Source organism: Passer domesticus, chromosome 3 (assembly GCF_036417665.1).
Source record: "Passer domesticus isolate bPasDom1 chromosome 3, bPasDom1.hap1, whole genome shotgun sequence".
NCBI lineage: Eukaryota > Metazoa > Chordata > Aves > Passeriformes > Passeridae > Passer > Passer domesticus.
In genome coordinates this window covers 25,553,751-25,579,994 of record NC_087476.1, presented here as the reverse complement: position 1 = coordinate 25,579,994, position 26,244 = coordinate 25,553,751, and the positions used below count along the sequence as shown (strand labels likewise).

Below are 26,244 nucleotides of genomic sequence, written 5' to 3'. Positions count from 1 at the left end.
GTGGAGTAGTAGCTGATGTACAATTCCCCTTTCTATTATCTATTATCTCAAAGCTACAATTAGCTTGTGGGAGCAGAATGGTTCACCAGGCACGGAGGGGGGATTTTGAGAGTAAGGTCTGGTGATCCCTGGTGATACGTGTTGCTTTTCACTTTCTCAGTTAAAAACTGGCAGTAGCTGTCTATCTCTAGTCATCGGTTTATTCAAAATATTCAAAAAGTGCAAAATCGTAAATGGTAATGAGTAGGACACTGTGTTGTTTATGAAAATACCATAAACGGTTTATTAATTCTTTTGATTTATTGCCATGATTTTTCTTTTGTCCCCAAAAGTCTGGTTCACACACTACATATACAGCAGAGAAAAGCTGAAATTTCATGATAGGACAAAACAACTTTAGTTTAAAAAACCCAGGAGAATGGAGAAAGGCTACATTTTCAGTTTCTGTCAGTTCAGCAGAAGCACAATTACAATTTGCAATAGAGCAGTATTGACTCTACAGAAGAACTGATAGCATTCCTTATTGCCAAAAGAAAATGCCAATGCTACAAAACCCACTAAATGCTTGCACCTCGCAATCAAAGATACTTTGGTGCGTGTGGATGTGTATATACTTGTGTGCTCATACAGAGAATTCTTTTCTTGGCTTCTGTGTGCTTTTTACGGGCACTTGCTCATCCTGTGGTTTGCCAGAAGTAGCCAGGAGGATACGTTAATCCTGTTTGCTGTTGCAAGACTGCCGAACAGATGATTTCTGATGCTCCAACAATGTGATGGACTTTTCAGAATTTTCCAAGTTTCTGAGCAGAGTCTCTAGGCGCCTTTTGATTTTCTTCTGATCCTCAATGGCACATCCGATGACCACAGACTGGAATTTCTGATCGATGGGTCCCGCTGGCACGTCGGACGTGCACGCACCGTAAAGTGACATTAAGCGCATTTTGGCGTCTTCCAAGTCATCGAGGAGTTTATTGACGATCTCATCGATCATCTTGGTGGCGTGCAGGAGGGATTCCTGCTGCTGCGCGTTGCGGATGGTTTCTACGGAAACCTCCACCGTGAGGGTTCGGCCCATCAGGCGATTAGCAGTCAAATTAAGTTCTTCTCTCTCACCTCAATTCAAAGCAAGAAAATATTCTTGGTTACAGGCAAATACCTTCCTGTGCAAATAGCGTCATCAAGACACTCAAAACTGCTATAATTTGGCAGTAAACATTTTTTTTTAAGTAAGTGACAATCAACAAGATTTCCAGAAGGCAGAAATGAGCTTTTTACATTTGCCCAAGTCATACTAATTTCATAGAAGCCAGTATCTGATTTGAAATGAGCCATTAAATGCTACTAAAATTGTAAGCAATGTTTTTCCACTGCTGACACACTGCTTGCTGTGATGCTTTAAAGCAAAACATACAATATTATGAGGAAACACTCAGGAACAGAACTAGCTCATTAAGGACTTCTGTGCCTTTCTGAGCGAGAGATTCAGACAATACCCCAGAAGGCCATAAAGACAAAACTAGATATAATAAGAGGCCATGAAAAAACTGCTTTTCTGTTTTCTGAAACTATAGCTGCTTTTTAAAAATATGAAATGTAGGCTCTTGAAGAGCCAATAAACCAGCAATTTAAAGTACCTAATAACCAGGTTTAGGGAATATATTTAAAGCCATGAATCACACAACTACGACAATGATCTTAATCATCAGGTTCTTGCACGCTGTACACTTTGTAGCACTCATGTCTGTCCAGTAGTCAAAATAATTTTCAACTATATTATCATCATCATCATCATCAATGACTCGCCCCCAGCAAAGCAATGTTAATCTTGATTTTGAAAATGTATCAGTGAACTGAGTATAGGCTTTCACATGCACAGCAGTGACGTTCATGATAGTCCATCCACCTGAACAGCATGAATTTAGTCAAGAAGAGGAAATCTCAGGATAATGAGTAACACTTCAACAACCTCAGCTGGCTCCAATGCTGCACCCTTACCAGCAGCAGAGTGCTGCTCACAAAGAGCTGCTCCCTAAAAAATGGGCTGATTAGACTTTGGGTCAGTTGGAGGGTACAGGAAAGCAGCTTCTCACCTTCGCTGATGTGCCTCATATCCTGGCTGTTCTGTATATTGTGGATCATTTCAAGCAGAATTTCTTTCTCTTGCTCCATGGCAGATGCTGCATCACGGAAAGCCTCTACCCTGTAGGTGGTTGAACCAAACAAAGTGTTTAAATAATAAAATAGCTGTTCAGCTGCAAAGAACTCTTGTTTTAAACTTCAGCTTAGAGTGCAGTCAGTTCTTGGTTATCCATGAGACAGATTCTCTGACTTCATGATGTTCTCTGTCTTCACTTTTCAAGACGCAGTATAAATAAAAAAACCAAACAGATGGAGGGGCAAATGGAAACAACAGCAATTCAATCAGACTTAAATATTTTCTTTTACTGACAGTGCTGTTCTATCCTACTCTGTGGTTAATCTGGATATGCAGAGCCTGATGGTACTACAGCCCCATAGCAGAAGTCCTGTAGCCAACTGGCAATTATTATCATCTGCCTAACTAGGAGAGAAAGGGACCGAATTCCCATCAGGGAACTTGGCAGTGAGGGTGACAGCTGCAGAGATGGAGGCAGCAAGGAGCCCTGGCTCCCTGTGCCACCACCAGGCCAGAAGAACCCACAGAATCCACCTGCAAAGCAACAAACTCTGCAGAAAACTGCAACACACCAAACAACCCCTTCCCCAAAGGAGAAACCCTGTGAGTGGGACGCAGCTCACACACTTTTATTAACTTTTATTAACTTTTATTAACGTGACAGGGCTTTCCCCAACACATGTGGTGTGCCTTGGTCACTGGGAGAAGATGCTGGACTGCCTGCTCCCACTGTCACTGGTGCTTTCCATGGAACGATGCTCACTGTGATTCACACAGGGAGGAAGCTTCTGTGGGAGCAGCTCCTATTTCTGGGCTTGCAAGGAAGCATGAAATTCAGTCCCTCCTGAAGCCAGACCCCTACTCCAGTCCCATTACTGTGCTGAAGCTGACATGTGAGCCTCACAGTGAGGCCAAGGGGAAAGTCCATCAGAAACTGTAACTACTGGGTCTTGGTACGGTGTGGTTCTGTGCCCACAGCCACCTCTCCTTGTGGTATGAAGTGCAGACTCAGCTCACCATGGGCAATGTGAAAATGCCCCATAAGAAATCTGAGTCCAGTTTCTTAATTCATGTCTTATTCCCCACCACAGTTTTAAAGAGAGGGCTTTTGCATTCAGCTGAATAATGGAAAAGAACACTGGAGAGCTCTAATGCAACACCTGATACTAAAAGGGAAATGTCCCTCTCCCTTGGCTTTTCTCTGAGACTTGAGGGTAGGGGCTTCGAGAAGATTTTCCAGCCTGGAACTGGTTACAAGAATTGCACCAAAACCATCAATTCTGTGTTCACAGGCCGCACAGAAAAGCAAGAGTGTAATGTGAACCTGGCTGATGGTTTGAGATGCTTGCAATGCACAGCTCGGGAGGTCTGGCTGCATCACAAAAATCTATCCATCTATCCTGAAATGTTTATGAAACCTGGCCAGAAAAGGGGAAACAAACCAAAACATTGTTAAGTCTCTTAGGTGCTCTACACTCTTCAACATCTCTGGGCGCTGCCCTGAGAGAGCAGTGGCTCATTGCTGTCTCTGCAGATGAGGGCGGGTCTCCTGGGACAGGCACGGAGCTGCTGCTCCTTCCTCACAGGCTGGCTGAAGGCTGGTAACAGCAGCAAGAGAAAAGAGGGTGAAAGCAGAAAAATGGGAGCATTTGAGGATATAGTCACTCTTCGCAAGCAGCCTGCTCACTAAATGATTCTGTTTTACAAAATATTTAACCTAATTTAGTCAGTGAAAGCACAGACTTCAGGCCTTGCCTTTAATGTTTTTTCGGAGGAGGAGTGGGAAAAGTTAATGCAATGCAAATTCATGCCAAGAGCAAATAATTTTAATTATTATTTTGGACTGGTTAGTAAGAGCAATGAGGCAGGTGGAGTCATTTCATACTTCAGATGTCTTCACTTTATAATTTAGGAAGTCTAGTAATATTTTCAAAATGCCTTGCCATGCCTTTTAAAAAATATTAGTCACTGGAAAGTTGTAAATTAAAAATCTGATGTGCAGATTTTCAATTTTGATAGTGTTTTAAAATCAGATTCTGGATATCATTGTACTGATGTAAAAACTGAAGTTCTGCCTTCAGTAGATAGATCAGTCCATGATTTCCACAGGCTTTGCTGGGTCCTAAGAAGAATGTGGAAAACCTGCATTGCAGAGATATATCCTGAATTGGTACAGTTCTAAAGGGATGCCTAAAATATCACTGCTTCCAAAGGCCAGCTTGGTATGTGAGGTAGGACCTAAAAGCCAAATTGTCAGAATTAATGTTGCATACGGCAAGAAAAGAAAAATACAGTTCAGCAACTTTGATTGACATTAATTTACTAAAGGTAATATAACCAAATCGGGAGAACTGTTTTATTTGCAATAATTGCTACTTCAGAATTATTTTTACCATTTCCTAAACTGCAATATAGAGTACCAGACAACAGTGGGACGGGTCATTTCAGAACAGTGCTCTAGTGGAGCTGGGGGGAAACCTAACAAAAAAAATGGAAACCAGTCATACCAACTTCAGAAAAATAATGTGTCAGGATCACACCATGCAGTCAGTTCTCATAACTTCTCTCCTAAAATGCATGGTTTCTTAACTTCACAGGTTTCTGTAAATCTTTCCTTGTGTGGGGAACCAAAAAAAACAGATGGAAAATTTAAACCTTTAACAGAGGTGCCTGATGTAGGAAGGGGTGGAAACACAATCCAAGTCTCAAAAAAACAACCAACCAAAGAATAAAAGGTGAGGAAAATAGAACACAAAATAGTCATATTTATGCCCAGTTATCAATTCTTTTGATGCAGCAATACAGTCCTTTTCTTCTTAGAGATACAAACCTCCAATCATATTTTTACTTGGAACAATCCAACTAAATTTGTTGCTTTGAACCTTAACTAAATATTCCATCTATTACCTAACACTGAAAAAGACATTCCTTACTTCTGATTTTCCCTGTTTGTGAGCAATTAGGTGAGCAATGCCTTTTTTTGCTACATACCATTTACATGAGAAGAGCATTCCCCTGAGAAACAGGTGGACCAGGCTGTGCTTTTGTTTCCAGATGAGAAACTTGACACCCTCTTTCTTAGGACAGCTGCAATAACCCTGTCCTTTAAACTACTGACTGACTTAAACAGCCCACTATTAAAGCCCACGGGCTGGAGCTTCAGATAAGTTTTCAAAGGAAATAAGAAACATCTGAGGATGGAACAGCTTTTTTTTTTCCTGAAATGGAGCTAATCAGGCACACTGGAGGGAGACAAAATGGGGTTTCACCCTGGCATCCTCAGCTCCTCCAGCTGAGTGTCCACTCCTAGGTAAGCAGTCCTGTGAACACTGAAATGAATGCTGGTGGAACATGGCTGATCCAAAGAACAAGATAAAAAGTACAAAAAATGAAGATAAAAAATACCCAGCAAGACTCTGACTGACCTCATGTATCATCACACCTAAAACTGTGTTTTCACTTAACCAACAGAACACAGTGACTCATAAACAGAGCCTCTGGTCTGGCTTCCAGCTGCTCCTGAGATATCTTGGCAGTCAGGAAGGTCCAAGCCCTTACAAGGGGCAAATGTGCCACCTGCCCTCCTCGCCACCTCTGCCTCAGGAACTCGCTCCCCAGCACTCCCTCCCAAACTGATTCCCCTTCCCTGCTCACTTTACATACAGCAGAAATCCCCTATCAGGGAGGTACAAAAACACCCCATTACTATTGGGAAAGAAGCTCTCAGTTGAAAAAAAGGGAGGAAAAGGAAGGCTGTTCAAACTGGAGCATTTGACAATGGCTTTAAACTGAAAGAGAGTAGACTTACATTAGGTATCAGGAAGAAATTCTTCGCTATGAGGATGGTGAGACACTGGAACAGGTTGCCCAGAGGCTGTGGACTCTCCATCTTTGCAGGTGTTAAAGGCCAGGTTGGATGGGGCTTTGAGCCACCTGGTCTACTGAAAGTGCCCCTGCCCATGTCAGGGGGCTGGAACTAGGTGACCTTTAAGGTCCCTCCTATCCCAAAGCATTCTTTGATCCTGGTTTCCAGAGGGATGAAGCTTGCTTAAGAGCTCAGTTGACTTTAAGCAACTTGAGAACTGAGGATTGTTGAGGGTTTTAATTAAAGGCTGTAGTTCAGTTTGACAAATTTTCACTTATTGTATCTACAAGCAACATCTTGAGGGTCTATAGAAAACCAAACAAGCTGGATAAGGAGAAAGATTGGAAGTTTCTCCTCCTGTCAAAATACATTTGAAATGAAGCATGTTGATTAGTTGTGAATAGAAAAAACAACATAAGACTTGAGTGGCTTTTATCAAATTAAGACTTTTTTTTCTCTCATTACTATTCCACATTTAGAATTATGGCTGTCTGAAAGAACCACAGCAAACTGGGAAGTTTAATTGAGGGTTTAATTGCTGGCTAACCAAACTGTCTGCTTTGTTTCAGAGTCACTCAGCAAATCTAAAACACATTTTTGCATATTCTCATGCTAATTTTTGGATTATATATTCATCATACGCCTAGACCTGGATATAAGCAGTGAGACTTGTTTGCAGACAGTGATTTTGTTTAGTCAAATTCAAAGAAGTCTGCAAAGGACTTCAAGGAGATTTAATCAAGCTAAGTGAAAGGCTAATATAACAGCACATCGAGTCCACTCCTGAATAATGCAAAGTAATGCAGGCAGAAAGGGGAAATAAAACTCCTGCATCCCACAGAGCTCTTTTAATTACAGGAAAGTCCTAGAAACGTTCTGGGTGGTTCTGTGAAAGCTGCTGATCAATATGCAGCTGTAATGAAGGAAAGGGTGTGTTGAAACAGCACCAGAGGAGGTGAATCAGTGGCATCCTGCACATCCATCCATCCACCTCAGAAAGGACACTATGTAATTTAGCAGAGCTGAGAGGACAGGGAAGATGATTAAAGGCAAGGTATCATCTCTCATGAGGCCAAACTGGGAAAAAAGTCAAATGGCATTAGGTAGGGAACGTCAAGTAGCAGAAAAAGTCAGGACATGTCTCGGCACAATGCAGAAATTCACACAGCATGTACAATAACTTTGGAAAAACACACCTCAGCTGCAGAATGCAATGCTGTTCACATTTTATAGTCAGACGTTTTAATACACCTCAGAAAGGAGGTGGACACAAACACAACAAGAACATCCACAGCTGAACCAGTAAGTGCAAAGGGAGGCTTGGCAGACAAGAAGCTTCACACGCCAGCATACAGCACTGCAGCTTAAAGGCCAGCCAAAGTCTCCGAGAGCCTGAATGACACCACGTTTTATCCTCGGATTTCCTGTATCTTCTTATAAAGCACCTGCCCGCAGGTGCGGGACAGGGGCGACAGGGTGGGACAGCCACGATGCTCGTACCCGCCGTGCCACAGCTCGCAGAGCCCATCCCCGCCTGCTAAAGGCTCCCCGCACCCTGAACGGTAACAAATCCGAAGCAGCTTTCTCTGAAAAACGTCCACTTTCATACATTCCTATACCTATTCCTATTTTCGTGTGTTTCCAGGCCACGCTAACTCACCTTAGAGCAGCAGCTCCCATTTTTAAACTTTGCCCCGCATGGAGGAGAGCCCTTTCCCCTCGGTCCCCTCCAGAAGCCTCACACCGCCCCCCCCAAGCCCGGCCGGGGCAGGGCTCCGCGCCCTCCGCCGGCCCGCGCTGCGGAGCCACGGACCCGGGGCCAGCCTGGCTCCCCGGCCCCCTCCCAGCGCCCGGCCCCGGCCCCACCTGAGCTCCAGCTGGTCCAGGTTCTCGAGCAGGCGGCTGGAGCGGTCGGCCATGGAGGTGGAGCGGTAGAAGCGGCCCCGGAGCTGCCCGCCCGACTGCTGCTGCTGCTGCGGCTGCTGCTGCGCCCCCTCGCTGGCCTTGGCGCTGATCCTGGCCTGGGCCATCCCACCCGCCGCTGCCGCCGGCGGAACCTCGCCGCGGCCGCTCCCTCCCCGCGTCCCGCAGGCGGCGGCGGCGGCCGAATGCCGGCACCTCGCTCATGGCCAAAGAAGGAGCCGCCCCGCCGCCGGCCCCCGCGGCCACCCCGCCCCCGCGCCGGGCCCGCGGGCGCCGCCTCACGCAGCGCGGCGGGGCCGCCTCGCCTCGGCCGGGGGCAACGGAATCACCGGACGGGCCAGGCCGGGAGGGACCACACTGGGTCAGCTGGTCCAGCCTCCCTGCCCCCCTTTCTGAGGGAAACCACAACCTCTCTAGGCAATCTGCTCTGCTCGATCACCTCGGCAGTAAAGAGGTTGCTCGTATTCAGGTGAACCTTCCCTCACTGTGCACTGTCTCTTGCCCTATTACTGGTCACCAGGGAGAAGAGGCTGCTCCATCTTCTCGACACCCATCCTTTAGGTACGTAATCACATCGATGAGGTCCCCTCTCAGTCGCCCTTTCCCGAGGCTGAGCAGACCCGGCTCCCTCAGGCATTCCTGGTGCCAATTCGCCAGAGCCTTGGCTGAGGTACCTGCCCCAGAGCTCCCTGTCCCTCTGGTCTTTGTCCTCTCCGCACACAGCCCTGGAGGCCGCAGCAGCCCAGGGTCCCGTGTTGTCACCGACACCGCAGTGTCACCTGCACCTGCCCCCGCAGGTGTCCGGCCTCCGCACACCCCGACACGCGGCGGCCGTGTGGAGCCTCTGCTCCTCCTGTCACCATCTGGGGCACAGAGACCCCGGGCTGCCTGCTCCTCTCTGCACTCCCCTTTGTGACAAAAGCAACAAAACCTGCACCAGCCAAAAGCAGCATGAACTCTGGCTGTAGTTCAGCCAGAAGCTACGAGAGGAATAATGATATTCTCAATATCTGTGTTAACTTTGTGTGAGATGGGAGCTATTGGTATGAGGATTTGTGTTCCAGAACTGGTCTGTATAGCTGGTTCATTGGTTTGCTCTTTCATTAAAGAAAACAAGAACTCCACAACTACCCAAATGTTATTTTTATTTAAGGCTAATTAAACAGTAAACTACAAAACTGAAAACAGTGGAAAGTGCAAGAAAAGAAAAAATAAAGAGCTTTAAAAATCCAGAAGCTTGAAAGGAGAAAGTTAAACCAGAGACACCCTTACTGCAAGCAGAACCTGAACAGAATTCCTAACAATTTTTTTAAAAATAGGTACTTTGGATACTGCTACTTATAGTGCATCTTTCTCCTGCCAACTGCAAGAGCCCCCAACTATTTGCAGAAAAGCAGCTGTTTCACCAGCTGTTATTGTAGGATTCTACAAAAAAGCTTACTGGAAAGAAAAGTGGTTTATGTTCTCTTTTTATGCTAGAGAGAAAAGATACATCTATTTCACGGTAGCCAAGGTAGTGGATCTACATCCAGTAATGACTTGTCCCAAGAACATATTTAATTTGCCTGTATGAAATGGCACCTTCTCTCCCACAAGCACCAGCAATTCAAGTCACACATAAGTTTTACTTGCCACTACTGTGAGTATTTAAAAAGGAATTTGCTTATCCCAAAAGACAAAGTTTGGGCAAATACCCCAAGGCTCTAACAGACCAATTTTTGGCACCCAGCTAAGAGGGATTTTGTTGCACAGGGATACTGTTTTGTGTGCTTATCCTGCTGTGATTCAAAATAGTTGTTTTCTCAGGCTCGTCCATTCAGAATGATATCATGTCCCGAGTACTCTCGTTAAATTAATTGCCTGAGTTTTCTTTGTTTTATGTGGTTGGATAAGCAAGGCTTATTGCCTGTGAGCTCATGGAAACAGCTTCATTTGAACAAATGTTCCATCCATCTCTCTACAGGCTCTATAGAAGATAATTAAAAACCATTTCCCCCCCCCAAACAGAACCCATTTGTAGCCATGACACATAGTTTGCTACCATTTATTTCCTGGGATCCTTCTATTCTTCCTATGCCAATTTATTAAGCATCAATTAGATTGGGTTTAAAAAGTAGAAATCAAAGTAGCTGAACAGCTCTGAACATGTAAAACATGAACAGCTTTCCACAGGTAAAAACAGCTGAATCAGAGATGCAGAACAGCTCTAAGTGTCCAAATGTATCACAGTTGACTTAACCTCTCTAACAGCAAAAGGCCACTTTACATGGGAGGGAAGAATAGCACAACTGTGGAAAAAAATGCAAGTTTAAAAGCAAAAATGGTCTTCCAGGACAAGTCTTGAAATTATTGCCTGTAAAAACTGGGATATTTTCCCTTCCAGAGACTTGGAAGGACCTTGAAAACTGCTTTTCCCACTCTCTAGAGTAGATTGCCCCCACCCCCTTTATTTTTGCTGAGGTATGATAGGGACAATTGGCATCACTTCTCTAAAATAATAACTGGTTGGTCTAGAAAGATTGGGGTCCATTCTCGAGGGAAGGAAAGTAATTCACAGCTCAGTTGGGGGAATTTTGAGGACACAAAAGGCAGGAATTGGGTTCTTCAGGGAGGTAAGAAGGAGGAAGGGCCCCCACACAGGAAACAAAGCACATATTTCATTCTCCTCCTTGCCATCAGGAGTGAAGCATGATCAGGACTGCTGGTGATGCCATGCTAACATCCCTGTCTTCTCCCATGTCCCCACATCTGTGGCCATGTGAAGGACTGCACAGCCCTGCTCTGGCTGTGGGCACCAGCAAAAACACGAGGAGAGGGTGTGTCCCCCATTGTTCCTGCATTCCCATCACAGCAGTGAAAACACTGGCTGTCTCTTGTTTAAACTACAACATTGTAAAAAATGGGTGCTGATTGCAAAACAGAGCAATGAACAGTAGTCTCATTCACGTGCACAAAGTCCCTTGAGACAGCAGAAAGAGCAACTTTCCCAGGTCTCAGACATCTGATGCATCCGTAGAAGCCCCAGAGCCACGGAGATGACCTACACCAAAAGCACCGCAAATTGTAATCTTAGTTCCAGGTTTGCCTTATTTCAAACCCTGATATATACCTTGTCCCATATCCTAACACTTACACATGAGCTGTCATGGAACAGGATCAAAGAGAAAGTCCACACCCAAGAAACCATGCAGGATTATTTTCCTGCCTTCACCTACAGGAATTCAGTATTTTCAAGCTGAAAGATGGGAAATTTAGGTTAGATACCAGGAAGAAATTCTTTTCTGTGAGGGTGGTGAGGCACTGGAACAGGTTGTCCAGAGAAGCTCTGGATGCTTCATCCCTGAAAAGGCCAGCTTGGATGGGACTCTGACCAACCTGGTCTAGCGGGAGGCGTTCCTCTCCACAGCAGGCTGGAACTAGATTACTTTAAGTCTTCTTCCAACCCAAACCATTCGGTGGTTAAGAACCTTCCTTGTGTGCAGGTCTTCTGGAAACACAACAGTTCCCAGACATGGCTGAAGGATGCATCCATGGCTCAGGCCAGCCAACAAAAACCAGCCTGCAGTCTCCCCAGCACCGCAACAATAACAATAGAGATGGGCCAACCTGACTTTTCAGGGTATGTTTTCAATGAAAATACATGTCTGCTATCACAGTAGGCTGCCCCCTCACTTCACACCTGCTGAACCTGTGCTGCTGTGTCTCTACTGCTGTTCTTACCAATGCTAATTAAAACTAGCCGTGGGTTTGCCTTTACACGCTGCAGTTGTTTTACTGTGTGGACAAGCCCCGAGGTCCCAGGCCTGTTAGAAGTGTGAATGAAGCCCTCTGTCTCAGGAGCAATCTGAGAGCTGCTATGACCATTTTGGGGCACGCAGCCGTTCATTCTCACTGGAGCAAAGTCGATGATTAAACGAGCCAGTGCATTCTGTACAGCTGCAGATGCTTGCTCGATTGACAGTGGAGCTCTGAGCAAAAACCAAAGGGAAGGACTACCAGAAATTAGGATATTGCAGTCAGTGAAAGCCAATTTGCACAGATTTACAAAGGGAAATTTATATTAAATTTCCATGCACACAGAGCTTTGCCGTTCAAGTACACACTTGGCATGTTCTTCCCATTTGCCATAAATTTTCTGACTTGTTTACATCCACTTTTAGAATTTTCTCAAGCCATGTTATTTGACCCATATTGTTACTACTGAGCACCAAACCACTTGAACTAAGAATTTCTACAGGAAACTTGAAGGAGTTCAGAAGTACCAAAGAAAAATGCAGATGCAGACTTTCATAAAGCTGCTTAGCTGGAAAGAACTGCCAGAAAGTATATTTGTGCTAATGTAAGCCAGTTTTTCTGAATTAATTTTGAAACAATTCATCATTCATCCTCCTCACCTCCTTCCAATTTACAGCAGTCTCTGTAAACACAGCCAGGACACTGCAAGCAGACGAGAGAACACTTTCCTTTTAAGAAAGACGATGGCGTAACTTCATACCTCTATAAACTTCACTATATTTGGTAAAGATTTCATAAAGGTTTGCATTCCATGAGCACTACAGGAGCAGTGGTGGTCATTTCTGTATTCCTTGAAGAGCTACAAAAATTAACGCACCACCCAAAACATACATACAAGGCAGGTATCTTAGAGTCAGCTAATCTCTCCCTCTCTTTTTAATATTATTAAGTAACAGAAGCAACCAGGCAGATTATAACACTTCAGTGCTCCAGTGACTTTAGTAACAGTTGCACTGGCTATTTAGCATCTCACCTTGTCTCTGAATATGGCCAAAAAGGAATTTTGTTTCGTAAGAATGTGGCACACAAAGAACCAATTAATTAAGAGCCTTACACCAATCTCAAGTTGTCACAGTTTCAATTTTGTAAAACTTAACACATGCACCGTATAGAAATTAAGAGCACTGAAATGAAGAGCTGGTGGAAGTCAGGTAGAGATTAGACTTCTTCCTCATTCAAGATAAATACAAAGAAGCACTACTGAATTACATTAGGCTAACGACTGATGAACTCAAACATCACTACAGAAGTAAATGCTCTTGAAAAGGGCATGACAAAACTCTTCTAGTACAAACGTACTGGGCAAGCCCCTTTTAGCAGACAGGCTGTGATTGTAAACGCAGGCAGATTTCTCAGCACATGAAGGACAAACCTCAAAAATTTCAGCCAGTTAAACAAGACTCACCAGACAAAACCATTGAATTCTGGAACACATTTACAAGACAACTTTTCTAGTTGAAGGTGTTCAACCACAAGATGCTAGTGAGTAACAAGTCACATGTCTGTACATGCAGTGTTTTAAGAATCCCATTTTCTCTGTTCTTCTGGAAACAGAACTATCACAAGCCTGTGATGGCAGAAAATTTCACAAAGAAAAATCTGAGTTAAAAGAACCTCAAAGAGACCAAAATTTTATTCAAAATGAAGCCAAATTTTAAGATGTTGCTGATTCTAAAGACTACTGTTATAAAAATTATGGAGAAACTAGAACTCTATTTAGTTCTTTATAAAAACCAAAGCAGCAATGCCACTTGTTTTGGTAAGCAGATGACAAGGCCAATATGATGTGTTTAATAAGTAGAGCTTCAAGTATACAGAATATGTGTGCACACAGAACTTTTTTTTTTAATGCAACCAATTAAGTCATGGCCCATCAGGTACAAGAAAACTTTAAATTTATGACAGAATAAAATTTTAAATGAAAAATAAAGTACATAATCAAATTCTAACATAGCAGACTCTGGAGAAGATGATCTGTCCAGGTTTTAAACACCGTTGAACCAAAGAACTTTCTCAGACTGAAACATCTTTTCATGTGAAAGGAAATTGAAACTTCAGGAACCATATGGAAAAAAAACCTGCCCCAAAGCTTCTGTAACTTAGGAGATGCTTTTGAGGATGAAAATTGTTTTCTGTTTCAGTCCACCCTTTAACAGAAGCACTGGGAAAAAGGGTGGGAAAAATTCTGGAACTGATTTAAGCTAAAGACAGTAGTAAATTACGTAGCTGAAGACAACTCAAAATCTCCCATAATAGGGCTCTCTCAGCAGCAGTGTGAACCACACACCTTAATTTTACCAGGAGTGCAATGAATCCAAGACTGGCAGTAGGAAAATAAGCAACAGGCACAAGGGAAAACCACTAAGAGGTCCTGTTCACCCTGTAACACTTGGGAGGCACACTCAAATGCACTGTAAGTTTTCAAAATATTTTCTGGCATTTGAACAGTTTCTTCAAGGTGTATGATTGCTAATGAGTGCCAGATACCTCACTAGATTCTTCCTTCATTCTACTTCAGAGATAGCAATTATATCAGAGTGGTGATTAGAAATAAACCAGTGTCAGTCTTCCAGCTTTTCTAACCATGATGACAAACAGCTGTAGTTATGCTGACTCTTTGGAAGAGTGAGAAAAATCCAGTCTTCCCCACATCATATTCTGCATAAAAAGTATCTACTCGCATAATGAGTATTTAAGGATACAGCAGGTAGAAGCAAACTCGCAAGGTGAGTGAATCATAAAAAAGAATTAAGCTGGCATTCTATTACACTGAGAATTCTTACTGATTGACAGCAATCATTAACTGAAGGATAACAGGCTGGTAAAGCTGGACAGTTTGCATAGATATTTTAAAACAAAACTGAGAAAGATGACAGAATTTTAAACACAAATAATTTCACTTAAAGTAAGGACAGTACAAAAATAATTAGCACATTTACATCCATTTATCCAATGCCATCTCTTCATGAATAGAAGAGAGCAAAGACCATACTATACAGAAATATTACAGTTTAAATCTTCTCACATGTAGTCCTGTTGTGGTGTGTTCTTTATTTGATATATTTTATTGCTTGATTTGTGGTTTTTTAATCACTCTGTGTTTTTCTCCCTGCCTTTGGAGTGGCACAGGTTCCCCATTTTGTATCTTATGTTGCTAAATTTAGACTTGCTTCTTCATTATTATTCACCTCGGTTAACTGTCAGTTCTTGTTTGTTGCCTGGCCACTCCCTGGCAAGTTGTCAATCCCTCTTGTCCCTACCCTTTTTTCCCCCAAAGCCTTCCCTGTCCCCCCATTCTTAGATGTCAATCCTTCCCTAAGCCTGCCCTTCCCTCCAGAACCTTCTGTGTCAGTTTTGTATCCTTTGAAACCCCATTGGTTTGCTTAAGCCTTTCCCCTCCCTTAAGGTCCTCTATTGTTTTACAGATTGTATTGCCCCACTTTGTGTTCCACCCTCAGTCTTCCCCATTGGTTAAAAATTGTATCCTCCCCCAAGACTGCCCCTGTTTTTAAGTTAATGCCTGCCCTTGGTTCAGGGTCTTGGGACCTTGGATCTGGGGAGTTTTGTTGCTAAATAAAGCTACCCATGTTCCGACCCCAAGACCCGTGCTGCTGCCTCTTTGTTCATCTGCGCCAAACCTCCGCTGGCAACTGGAATTCTGCGGGGTCTGCCAGGGGGATCTGTCGCGTCCCTGTCATCGCCGTCACCGGGCCCGGGGGCACATAGCCACCCACGCCGCGACAGTTGGCGCCCAAACGTGGGGCAATGTGGGGCGTTCCCTTCTTTGCCTTCTAAAACAAACGGGCAAATATGTGGGGGCGCCCACCTCACTGAAGGGGAAGAAGGGACAGAAGACATCGACGACAGCTGCAGACTCCACCCAGACTCTAAGAGGAGCTGAGCGGTAATTTGGAGGCTCCAGGACCCTCTCGACTTTCTGCATGGGCAGAGGCCTGAGGGAAAGCTCACCACGAGAAGGTGCTCAAGTTCGCTCGAGGGCAGAGACGAGCACACCAGGAACTAATAGTGGCCGCGCCCAAGGTTCTGGGGATGGGCCTTGAAGCACCAGGAACACCCAGGTCCCTGGAGGTGGTGAGCCGAGAGAGAAGAAGTCTCCAGCCTGCCAGTGACTGTCAGACCAGTTTCGGTGCATCCTGGTGAGAGAGGACAGCCAGACGACACCCGAGCTGCAGGGGTGAGTGATCTCCCTTCCTTCCTCACCAGAGAGTCCCACTTCCATCCTTTCACATTCTGTCATTTTTTTCCCAAAGTCAGGGCTCTCCCCCTGGAGAACAGGGGCATCCCTTGAGGGAGGACAGAGTGGGAGGGACGAGAATGGGACAAAAGATTTCCATCAAGAAGCAGCACGCCCATCTACCTCTTACCCCTCAGACTCCCCAAAACCCTTTCCCATCCTCCCTTGGAGGTCAGGTGTTACCAACCCTCACAAATACCCCAAACCCGGGATGGCACCGGGGATGGCACCGGGGATGGCACCCGGGAACAAATATCCCAAACCCAGGTTGTCCCCTGGTTGACCGCACTCCTCCAACTGCCCAGCCAGCAGCTGTTCAGGCCTTACTAGGGAACTGCAGTGTGCTGAGCACTCCTTTCCAAGATGGCGATGGCCACGCCGCTTGGAGCCCACTTTCCTACCCTGACCCTTCTTTCCTGGCCCCAGCTTTACCGCTGCTCCCCACTCCTTCCTCAAGGGCCACCTCCCACAGATTGGGTTGTAGGCCAGTCCCCTTTGTGGGAGGGTGGGGTTGTGGCAAACCTTGATCCTTCTTCCGGTTCCCCCCCCCCCTCGGGGGAGGGACTCCAGTCGGGTCTTCCTGGAGCCCTCCTACAGGGGACCTCCTCTCTTGAAGGGTTGTCCTCCCCCTTTGTGGGGGGCCCCCTCTTGGAGGAGGAGGAACTGGAAACCCGGACCTAGAAACCGCCATCTTGTCTCCCCCTAAGACGGCGGCGCCTGGATCCATTCCCTCACCCACCCCCTTAATTACCTGTAGCAGTCACCAACTTTGTAGTAATATTTCTTGTGAATTAGACCCAATTCAGATAGCAGCCACAACGAATTATCAAATTAAAAGAGATCAAAAGGAACAAAAACAAAGAGTTTAATTGTAAAGTGACTGCTCAGGTTTCCTATCCATCCTCCTAATTTTTCCCTACCTGGTATCCCTTTTAATTTCATGTTACTATGCGTTAGAGAAGCATCATGAGTGTGAACTTTGTTGTCGACCTTGCTTAATCCCAGCCTCTTTGCCCTAAAGTTTTGTTGCGCTGGATAGATTGGAGGGAGCAACCCGCAGAAACTTGAAGGCGCAGGGTTGCTACCGTCTCCCTGGCTCCCTCAAGTCTCTCCAGTGCCTTACAGCCTTCCCGGGCTCCCCTTCTGTCTCTTCCTTGCCTTGCAACCTTCCCTAGCTCTCACCCATTCCCTTGGTACTCCAGAACCTTTTCACATTTTTTATAGAGGTTGAGAATAGTTAACATTCATGTGTGCCTCTGAAATAACGTTGTGTTATAAAAGACTCTGTCGCTTTTTTTGCCAAGGGCCCCGCAGAAAGGCCACACTTATGGTAGCCCCCTTTGAACCCTGAGTATTACCCTTCTTGCAGAGGGCCCTGCAGAAGGGACATACTCATGGTAGTGGTAATAAAGGGGAAACTTAAAGATAAAATGACACATTTTAAATTTAATTTAATTCAAGATTGAATATGTATGAAATTTAATTGATAGATATATTTTACACCTTAAAAACTTAGGTATTTCTTTGCCCCCCTACTAATTCCAAAAAATAACCCAGTTATTAAATTATATATTTTAGAGGAAGAATTTTACAATCAAACCAAGGTCTGCCATGTTATGAATTGAATTCTTTGGGGAAGAAGACCCTGGAACTCAATGTTCTTCGGCAGAAGAAGATGATGGCTGGAAACTCCTGAGTGCAACCAGAAAGTCAATATGAAAATGAAAGTTTAATTCTTCCTGTCAGTTTTATATCTTATGTTGTAAGATATTATATATTCCAATATTGTTAACTGCTGTAAGGTTTCTGTTCTGTTACATTCATTGTTTTGCAAGTTCAATCAAACCCAACACCTTTCCCTTATCTTTTGTAAAAAGAAAGGGGGAGATGTTGTGGTGTGTTCTTTATTTGATATATTTTATTGCTTGATTTGTGGTTTTTTAATCACTCTGTGTTTTTCTCCCTGCCTTTGGAGTGGCACAGGTTCCCCATTTTGTATCTTATGTTGCTAAATTAGACTTGCTTCTTCATTGTTATTCACCTCGGTTAACTGTCAGTTCTTGTTTGTTGCCTGGCCACTCCCTGGCAAGTTGTCAATCCCTCTTGTCCCTACCCTTTTTTCCCCCAAAGCCTTCCCTGTCCCCCCATTCTTAGGTGTCAATCCTTCCCTAAGCCTGCCCTTCCCTCCAGAACCTTCTGTGTCAGTTTTGTATCCTTTGAAACCCCATTGGTTTGCTTAAGCCTTTCCCCTCCCTTAAGGTCCTCTATTGTTTTACAGATTGTATTGCCCCACTTTGTGTTCCACCCTCAGTCTTCCCCATTGGTTAAAAATTGTATCCTCCCCCAAGACTGCCCCTGTTTTTAAGTTAATGCCTGCCCTTGGTTCAGGGTCTTGGGACCTTGGATCTGGGGAGTTTTGTTGCTAAATAAAGCTACCCATGTTCCGACCCCAAGACCCGTGCTGCTGCCTCTTTGTTCATCTGCGCCAAACCTCCGCTGGCAACTGGAATTCTGTGGGGTCTGCCAGGGGGATCTGTCGCGCCCCTGTCATCGCCGTCACCGGGCCCGGGGGCACATAGCCACCCACGCCGCGACATAGTCCAAACAGAAACTAGGAAGTTTATTTAGATTCTGTCCCTTAAAAGGTTGTTCCTGCCTCAGGTAAGGGAGAGGCAATGAAGTCATTGAACTTTAAGCCATCAAACCCAAATATCACTTTTAAAAAAGCAAACACATTTACAAAAAAAGCTGGTAAACTAACTGTAAAGCCTGTGGTCCTGATTCAGACATTTAAAACAAACAGGACAGAGACAAAATTATGGCCTATGAAGTAAAACCAGCCACAGGCAAGAGTTATGTCATGTGTTCAACAACCCTGGGATCTAAGCTTCTCTTTATAACAAGATTAGCCAGGCAAATCTGAAATAACTGGAGTTTACTATTTTTATCTGTTGCAAAGACTACACGAAAAAGTAAATAAAGACAATGACATTTTGTGACAAAAAAATTAAATACAAGAACCAATTCAAGAAAAGAAACCTGAACAACCAGGAACCCCAAAATACCTAGTAAGACCAGCCTACTAATTAGGCAACAATTTCAAACTGCTAAATTGTAGAGACTTAGTCATCACCCCTTAGAAACAAATATGAAAAGGCTTAAAAATTTCTTTTTATCAAACATAACACATTGCTGTGAATATGAATAAACTCCAGCTGTTCATCAATATGACAGAGGACATCAGATTATTAATCTAACAATTAAAGACATTTCAAAAGTGGCATTTCTGAACCCTTGTAAATAGATGGAACAAGCTTCCTTTTTTGTGAGCAGTTCTGATGGCATGGTGTTAGTGTACTGAAATATCTTCATTTACATTTCCTCAAGGCTCCTTTTGATAGCTTCTTGCAGTTCTGCATCTTGCAGTTCTGCATCTTGCAGTTCTGCATCTTGCAGTTCTGTATAAATAAAAAAAGACTGTCATGTCAAACTGCAATTGATAACTAGCCATAAACACAACCACCTTAATAGTACTACATAAAGCATGAACTTATTTCTGTGGGCAATGTCAGCAGACTGCAAAAAAACACTAAGAAACAGATGAAAATATTTTCTCTCCTTGTTTTATGCTATCTTTTCAACACTACAAAATGTGGAAAACACCTCTACAGCTTGTCACTGTCTTAACCAGGCGCAGCCCAATGACTAGTTTAAGACCATAATTGCAACTCTGTATTTACTGGTCAAACTAATAGCAAGATTAGAACCCATATGTATGCACCAAGAAAAATAAAGTATTAAAACAAAAAACTACATACACATAACAGGCAGAGAGGTTTCAGTATTTTCATTCCAGTTCCTTATCCAGAGATATGCCCATACCTACATTCTGGCTTGGCAGCACTGTTGTCACTCTTACTAGGTAGGCCAGACAAGTAGATAAAAAGTCATTCTCAGCAGTAAGAATAGTCTAAATCAGGGGTGTAACAGTTTTGACAGTGGGGAGGAAAATTGCACTCATCAACAACCTTCGTAATACTCAAAAAAGAAACTGTTTTTGCATTACATTTAGGTTGTTTTGGGCACTAATTGCTTGGCGTTAGTGATCAAATACCATACATTTGACAAGGTTTGTACACACAGCAAATATTAATATCAATAATGTAGCTGGAAAAATTAAAGCAGCTTTCAGACACACTGTCATTCATGAATTATTATTCTTCTGCTTTAGGAGGACACAAGCACATCCTATTAAAATGAAAGACCTGTCTATTGTTATGAAAAAGGAAATAGAATTTTAAAACTTTAATAATCATTGGGTTGTTTTATGCAAGGCTGAGATTTGGAACAGAGATCATATCACTGATTGCTCTCTCATCTTTCTGGACTTTCCTGTAACATCCAGAACTACTGATAAAAGAGAGTTGCTTAAAGAAAAATATTACATGCTCACAGAAACAAACAAAACCAAAGACATGGAACGATTTGCAGACAACTGCTTGCATTAAAATATGTTATTTAGCCACTAAGCCTGTGCAAAAATACAGAATAAGGTCCAAGCTGTGACTCATCTGAAGCCAGGCTGCTTCATAAGGTCAGATGCCTCTGCACTGCAGCATCAGAAATGGGACCTCCTGCATGCACCAAATGTCACTGCTCTCCCAGTTCTAGGGGGCCTGAATACACCAAACCTTCAGTGCTGGAGATGAATGCTGGATATTCAACAACAGTGTGTAGTAACAGCTAGTAAACTTACAACTGAATAAATTCTTGGAACATAAGATTCAGTAATCAGTTTTACCACTGAGCTTGTACAACTTTTTTTGGTTTTTTTAGTTTATTTCCATCAGGTAGAGGAGCAGAATAAAGTCTTTCAAAGTGCACTGGTCTGTCACTAAAAATGCATGACTACACTGAACACCACCAGTAAGCTCAAAAGCAAAAGGATGAACACAATTTCAAATAATTTAAGATAGGATGTGAATGGACTGTTGATTAAACCTTGTGCATAACTCTAAAGCTCTTTCAGGAGACCAGAGTGCTTTATTGTGAACTAATATCTAATATTGAATTATTTATTCAGAAGTTCAGCTATTTAGTCAATAGTTCTGCTCTGAGACAACACAGTCATATTAAACTGGTGCAAAGTGAACTCAGTCAAGTCTTTAACTGATCAGTACCCTGTGATGTCCAATGAAATAGAGTTTTAGTTTGATGGCATACTTTTCAGGTTAGAAAATTTTTTTATTTATAACTCATCACAGCATTCTTCATTACTCAAGACTGCCCAGCATAGTTTAGAGAGTATTCCTAACAGGTCACTGGCTGTAAAACTGATTTTAAGTTCAGTTTTTGTATCTTCCATAATTAATAGTGCTCTTTAACACAGAACAGTAAAAATTGACAGACCTTCTTGTTTGTTTGTTTCTTCTAAGCTCTGCTTCAGTGTTTCTTTCATATCTTCATCCTCTTCACTATCTGAACCTTAAATGCACAAATGAAATACATTACACATTGCTTCTAATAAAGGTATTAACATTTCTCTTACTGTAACACCAACTGATTTGAAGAGAACATTTGCTATGATCTAAAAAAATCAAGATAAAAATAAATTCCAGTGGTAGTTTAAGACAGCAACTCAAGAAACAGTTATTTTTCAGCTACCTCCTTCCCCTTCTCCCCACAATCTAGAGGCAGATTGCTTCAATTTTTCATTATGTTAAAGCAACAAGAAATAATAGGTGCAGAAGCTACTGTGTCTACTGCATTTAAACATGATTCACTTTCTATAAATTACTTTCTATAAAATGTATCATGGATTTAATTATGGGAAGAAGTGCCTTAGTGTGTCTCTGCCTACACATGACTGCAGCTGTGTTTTATTGCACAAATACTGCATTTGAACAATGGAGTGCTAAAACTCAACCAAGCAGTGCAATTCAGCAGATGTTGCTGTTCAAGTCTCCTATGAGCAGAAGGTTGATAGACTTAGTTTAATCTGTTAATTCATTACAACCCAGCCCAGCCAAAACTCCACAACCTTTCCCTTTCTTAACAGCTGGTTAAGAAAGGCTGGTTTCCAGCTCCAGAAGAACGGCTTTATTTTGAAGTGTCTAGCATACCTGAAGTGGTGTGGGGTTTGGTTGGTTGGTTGAGTTTTTTGTTGGTTGGCTTTTTCCCCATTAAACAGAGGCGCAGTAAAGTACAGGTTAAAAGCCAAGCCAATGAGTCACGTTATGCATTCATGCTCCTGCTACAGGCTATTGCTATTTTGGGAGATGGTCTCTGTAATGAGGTCTTACAGTATTAGCAATCAACAAGGTCTCCTGCAGTCATACCAACAGAAGCACTCCCCTTAAAGTCATCACATTTATTAATACATTTATATACTTCTGATTACATTAACCAACAAAGAACTTTCTGATATGGCCATCTAATTTACTGTGTGACTTCTGGCATTTTGAATTACCCAACTTAGCTATTCAAAATGTCAAGTACGCTTCCAAAATTTGTTTTCAAACCTCTGACACACAACCTGTCTGAGCACAACCTTGCTGACTTTCCCAATTCCAGGAATAAAAATTCCAACAGCTGGTGTCCAACAGTGATCAGCAGCCCAAAAATACACCAGAAATAGATAGTTAAAATGGTATTTCTCCACTTACTTGGCAGACTGACTGTGAACTCTTTTTGGAGCTGCCTACTATTTCTTGAGCAGAAGAGATACTAATTTTTACATCATTTTCCAAAGCAAAGGAAAGAATAATCTACACCCCCTCATCCCCCAAAGCAGTCACTACAATTACTAATGAAAGGGAGGAAAAAGTACAAAGGAAAGGCTTTTTGCAAGTGGCTTCTCCCTTATTAACTATCCTTTTAATCTTCCAGCCTCTAAGACATGTCAGACCGTCTAAAAAGTTTGATGCCTGTTAGAGGTGGAACAGTTGAAGCAATCAGTCTTGGCTTAGTACACATCACATGAAAAGACTTCCAGGGATGGGACATCCACAGCTTTTCTGGGCAACTGGTCAAGTGCCTCACTATCCTCCGAGTAAATAATTTCATCCTATCATCTAACTCATATCTTCCTTCTTTTAGTACGAAATCATTCCTCCTTGTCTTGTCACTCCCTGCCCATGTAAAAAATTCTTTTTTATAAGGCCCCTTTAAATACTGGAAGGCCACAATGTGGCCTCCTCAGAGCCTTCTCTGCTCCAGGCTGAACAACCACAACAATCTCAGCCTTTCTTTCCAGCTCTCTGATCATCTTTGTGGCCTCCTCTGGACCCACTCAAACAGATCCATGACTTTCTTGTGCTGAGGACCCCAGAACTGGACACAGCACTCCCCGTGGGGTCTCACGAAGCCAGAACAGAGGGGCAGAATCCCCTCCCTTGACCTGCTGGCCGCTTCTCTTTTGATGCAGCCCAGGATGCCACCGGCCTTCCAGGCTGTGATCGCACACTGCTGGCTCAGGTCCAGCTTTTCATCCATGAGAACCCCCAAGTCCTTCTCCACTCGTCTGTTCACATGCAGCTCTTCTCCCAGGCTGTACTCATGTCTGGAATTATCCCCACCCAGGTGCAGCACCTTGCACTTGGCCTTGTTGAACTTCATGAGGTTCTCATGGGCCCACTTCTCAAGTTTGTCCAGGTCTTCCTGGATGACATCCCACCCTTCAGCAGTGTCAGTTGCACCACTCAGCTTCATGCCATCTGGAAACCTGCTGAGGGTGCCCTTGATTCCACTTTCTGTGTCACTAGGAAAGAGACCAAAGAGCACTGGCCCCAAGACAAAGTCCTGGGGGTCACCATCTGTCACTGGCCTTCATTTTGACATGGAGACACTGACCACAGCCCGCTGGCTATGTCCATCCTGCCAATTCCTTATCCACCAACAAGTCCAGGCAGATGGTACCACAGCCTTCCCTTGTCAAGCACTGCAGTTCCTCCATCATAACACACCACCAGACTGGTCAGGCAATGTCACAGAATGGTGGCTATTGGAAGGGATCTCTGGAAGTCATACTGTCCAGCCTCCCAGCTCAGTCAGAATCATCTACTACCCAGGACTCCGTCCAGATAGCTTTTGAGTACTACTGAAAAGACAACGTAGTGGGGAGCTCCAAACTTGTTAGATATGACCTTACTGAATGAAGTGAAAGCATCACCTCCCTCAACCTACTGGCAACAATCTTCCTAATGCAGCCCAGGGTACTGTGGGACCTCTCATCCACCAGAGCACACAAGAGCTCACGGTCAACTTGGTGTCCACTAAGACCACCAGGTTCTTCTCTACAAAGCCATTTCCCAGCTGGCTGACTCCTGGACAGCATATATTGATGCCTGGGGCTGTTTCTCCCCAGATGCAGAACTCTGCGCTTCCCTTTGTTGAACTTCATGAGATTTACTGCGAGTCCACTTCTTCCCTGTCAAGGTTCCTCTGGATGGCACCACAGTTCCTGTGGTGTATGAACTGCCACTCCCAGTTTTGTGTCATCAACACACTTGCTGTAGGTATACTCTGCCCCATCATCTAGGTCATTAACAGACATTAGAAAGGATCAGCCCCTGTACTGGGACACAGATGGTTCTTGACCCCCATGCCACTGATCACCATGTTCCAGGTCTGGCTGTTTAGCCAGTTTTCATGCAGCTCACACTTCATCAGCATATACTGCTGATACTGCTGGCATCTTCTAATGAAGAATGTTTAATTTTGAGAAACTGGGCATGTCATGTCCCTCCTGATAAAATCCTCAGCACATGCTATAGCTCTCAACTCCTTTGGTGTTGGAGGAAAAGCAGCTGCCCAGTTTCAGAGGCAAGAGATCTTAAGATCTCTTGTACTATTCTCTAGTACATTTTGTCAAATACACATCAGGTAAGAACTTCTGACTGTACCTCTTCTTTCAAAAGAAAGCCTACTGCTCACTACTGACCTCACATACTGACATATTCCTGCTGGAAGAACGAGAAAACAGGAAAGCAAACTCCAGATGAATATAGAGCTCAGAGTGATTTTTTTGACATTTCACATCTCTCAGAAACCTGTTCTGGGGAGAGACTGGTAACTTGCACGGAATGTAAGCGCCACCCATTGTCCTGCCATCAAAGCACCACAGCTTGAACTTGGATTAGCTGCCCACACAGCTCAGGGTAACATCCCCCCACTATATCTTCTTCCATATTCCCCCACTAATCTTCTTTTGCAATCACCCCAGTTACCACCAACCCTTTCATAATTTCCATCAGGCTTACCACCAGAGACTCAAATTCCCTTCCCCAGCCTTCCTTCTGCTCCCTTACCACACAACACACCCCTTGTCCACTGTACAGTCTCACACCCCACCTTCATTTACCTCCTAAAACATCCCTTCTCTTAGTCTTTTCAGTAACTCCCAATCTCAGCTGCCCCTTTCCCATTCCAATGTACAGTGGCATTCACATCACACTATCTCTCCAACCACTGACCCTTCTCCTTTTACAGCTGCTGTCTGGAGTTTTAGTGCTACCTTATAGGTACAATTTGTTAACTCAGTCAGGATCCTGGGAATTACTTAACCAAAATCTTTAGATCAGTACCCCACCCTTACCTTTGTTAGCAATCACACTTGGTATGTGTGGCCATGCTGCCTTTAAAATACTTCCCTTGGCTTCTAGAATCTTGTCTTTTATTCCTTTTTTCATATGTCCCTGGAGGATCCTTCCCACATACTCTTCCCCAATACTTACTCCTCTAATTTCTCTTCATATTAAGGTAATATCATCTGTAAATGCAAGTACAGCTACTCCCTGCTGAGGGTTACCACCATACAAGACCTCTCTTCCCCCATGCAAAGCAAGCTTCACTCTATGTATCTCTGCCTACAGTTGCTCATTCAAGTGTAAGACAAATAAAAATAAAGCTCTCAAGCTGCCACTCTCCTCCAATTGCATTTCTCAGGAACTGTGGCCAATACCATTACAGTCACTCAGACTTTCGTCTAACCTTTATCTTAGACTCTGTAAAATTCAAAGCCAGATTCAAGCAAAACCTCAAGAATTTTTTGTGTATGATCTGAGTGGTGAGGTTTTCCCAGTTCATCCACTGGCCTACAATTGTTCAGACTCATTATCTTAGGTCTCAGTACATTGCTTTCTCCCTAGAACATACGTACAAGAGATGCCATTGACATACCAAACCCAGTACTAACTTCCTGCTGTAGCTAACACAAGGTTACAAGTGAAGAGTGACTTTCTTATCACTTCC

The 26,244-nt window shown here is 43.7% G+C and overlaps 3 protein-coding genes across 9 annotated transcripts in view; 1 reads left to right on the top strand and 2 right to left on the bottom strand.

The window, feature by feature from the left end:
* Positions 1-276: 276 nt before the first annotated feature.
* BAG2 (BAG cochaperone 2) lies at positions 277-8,066 on the bottom strand. Its single transcript, XM_064412258.1, has 3 exons — positions 7,887-8,066; positions 2,091-2,200; positions 277-1,113 (listed from the first exon to the last, which is right to left on the bottom strand). Exons 1-3 carry the CDS (start codon positions 8,048-8,050, stop codon positions 713-715), a joined length of 675 nt encoding a protein of 224 aa, XP_064268328.1. The 5' UTR covers positions 8,051-8,066; the 3' UTR covers positions 277-712.
* A 79-nt stretch (positions 8,067-8,145) lies between these two features.
* Positions 8,146-18,447, top strand: LOC135296202 (uncharacterized). 3 transcript variants are annotated; one of them, XR_010358238.1, is made up of 3 exons: positions 8,146-8,504; positions 15,340-15,933; positions 17,572-18,447. XR_010358238.1 is itself a non-coding variant. In XM_064412259.1 (2 exons), the coding sequence occupies exons 1-2, from the start codon at positions 8,146-8,148 to the stop codon at positions 15,644-15,646; spliced, it is 666 nt and encodes a 221-aa protein (XP_064268329.1). In that variant the 3' UTR covers positions 15,647-18,447. The 3 variants fall into 3 exon arrangements, 1 of the variants encoding a protein (XP_064268329.1); XM_064412259.1 differs by having other exon boundaries at positions 15,340-18,447; XR_010358239.1 differs by lacking the exons at positions 15,340-15,933; positions 17,572-18,447 and adding an exon at positions 11,426-11,699 and having other exon boundaries at positions 8,262-8,504.
* Positions 18,448-18,592: 145 nt separating this feature from the next.
* The window catches only part of ZNF451 (zinc finger protein 451), a 32,776-nt gene continuing 25,124 nt past the window's right edge, over positions 18,593-26,244 (bottom strand). For 4 of the 5 annotated variants that reach the window (XM_064412238.1, XM_064412241.1, XM_064412239.1 and 1 more), the window contains exons 14-15: positions 21,403-21,477; positions 18,593-19,451 (exon numbers count right to left, since the gene is read on the bottom strand). In XM_064412238.1, coding sequence (XP_064268308.1) covers positions 19,366-19,451; positions 21,403-21,477 — 161 coding nt within the window. In that variant the 3' untranslated portion in view covers positions 18,593-19,365. The remainder of the gene's footprint in view (positions 19,452-21,402; positions 21,478-26,244) is intronic. The other variant, XM_064412243.1, reaches the window with a different exon arrangement.

Bases quoted from the DNA above. Each gene is read 5' to 3' on its own strand.
- LOC135296202 (XM_064412259.1), top strand. From the start codon at position 8,146: ATGGCCAAAGAAGGAGCCGCCCCGCCGCCGGCCCCCGCGGCCACCCCG. The intron at 8,505-15,339 runs GTACGTAATCAC...TCCGACCCCAAG, and splicing joins TCTCGACACCCATCCTTTAG to ACCCGTGCTGCTGCCTCTTT.
- BAG2 (XM_064412258.1), bottom strand. From the start codon at position 8,050: ATGGCCCAGGCCAGGATCAGCGCCAAGGCCAGCGAGGGGGCGCAGCAG. The intron at 2,201-7,886 runs GTGGGGCCGGGG...AACCACCTACAG, and splicing joins CTGGACCAGCTGGAGCTCAG to GGTAGAGGCTTTCCGTGATG. The intron at 1,114-2,090 runs GTGAGAAGCTGC...CTTTGAATTGAG, and splicing joins TATGAGGCACATCAGCGAAG to GTGAGAGAGAAGAACTTAAT.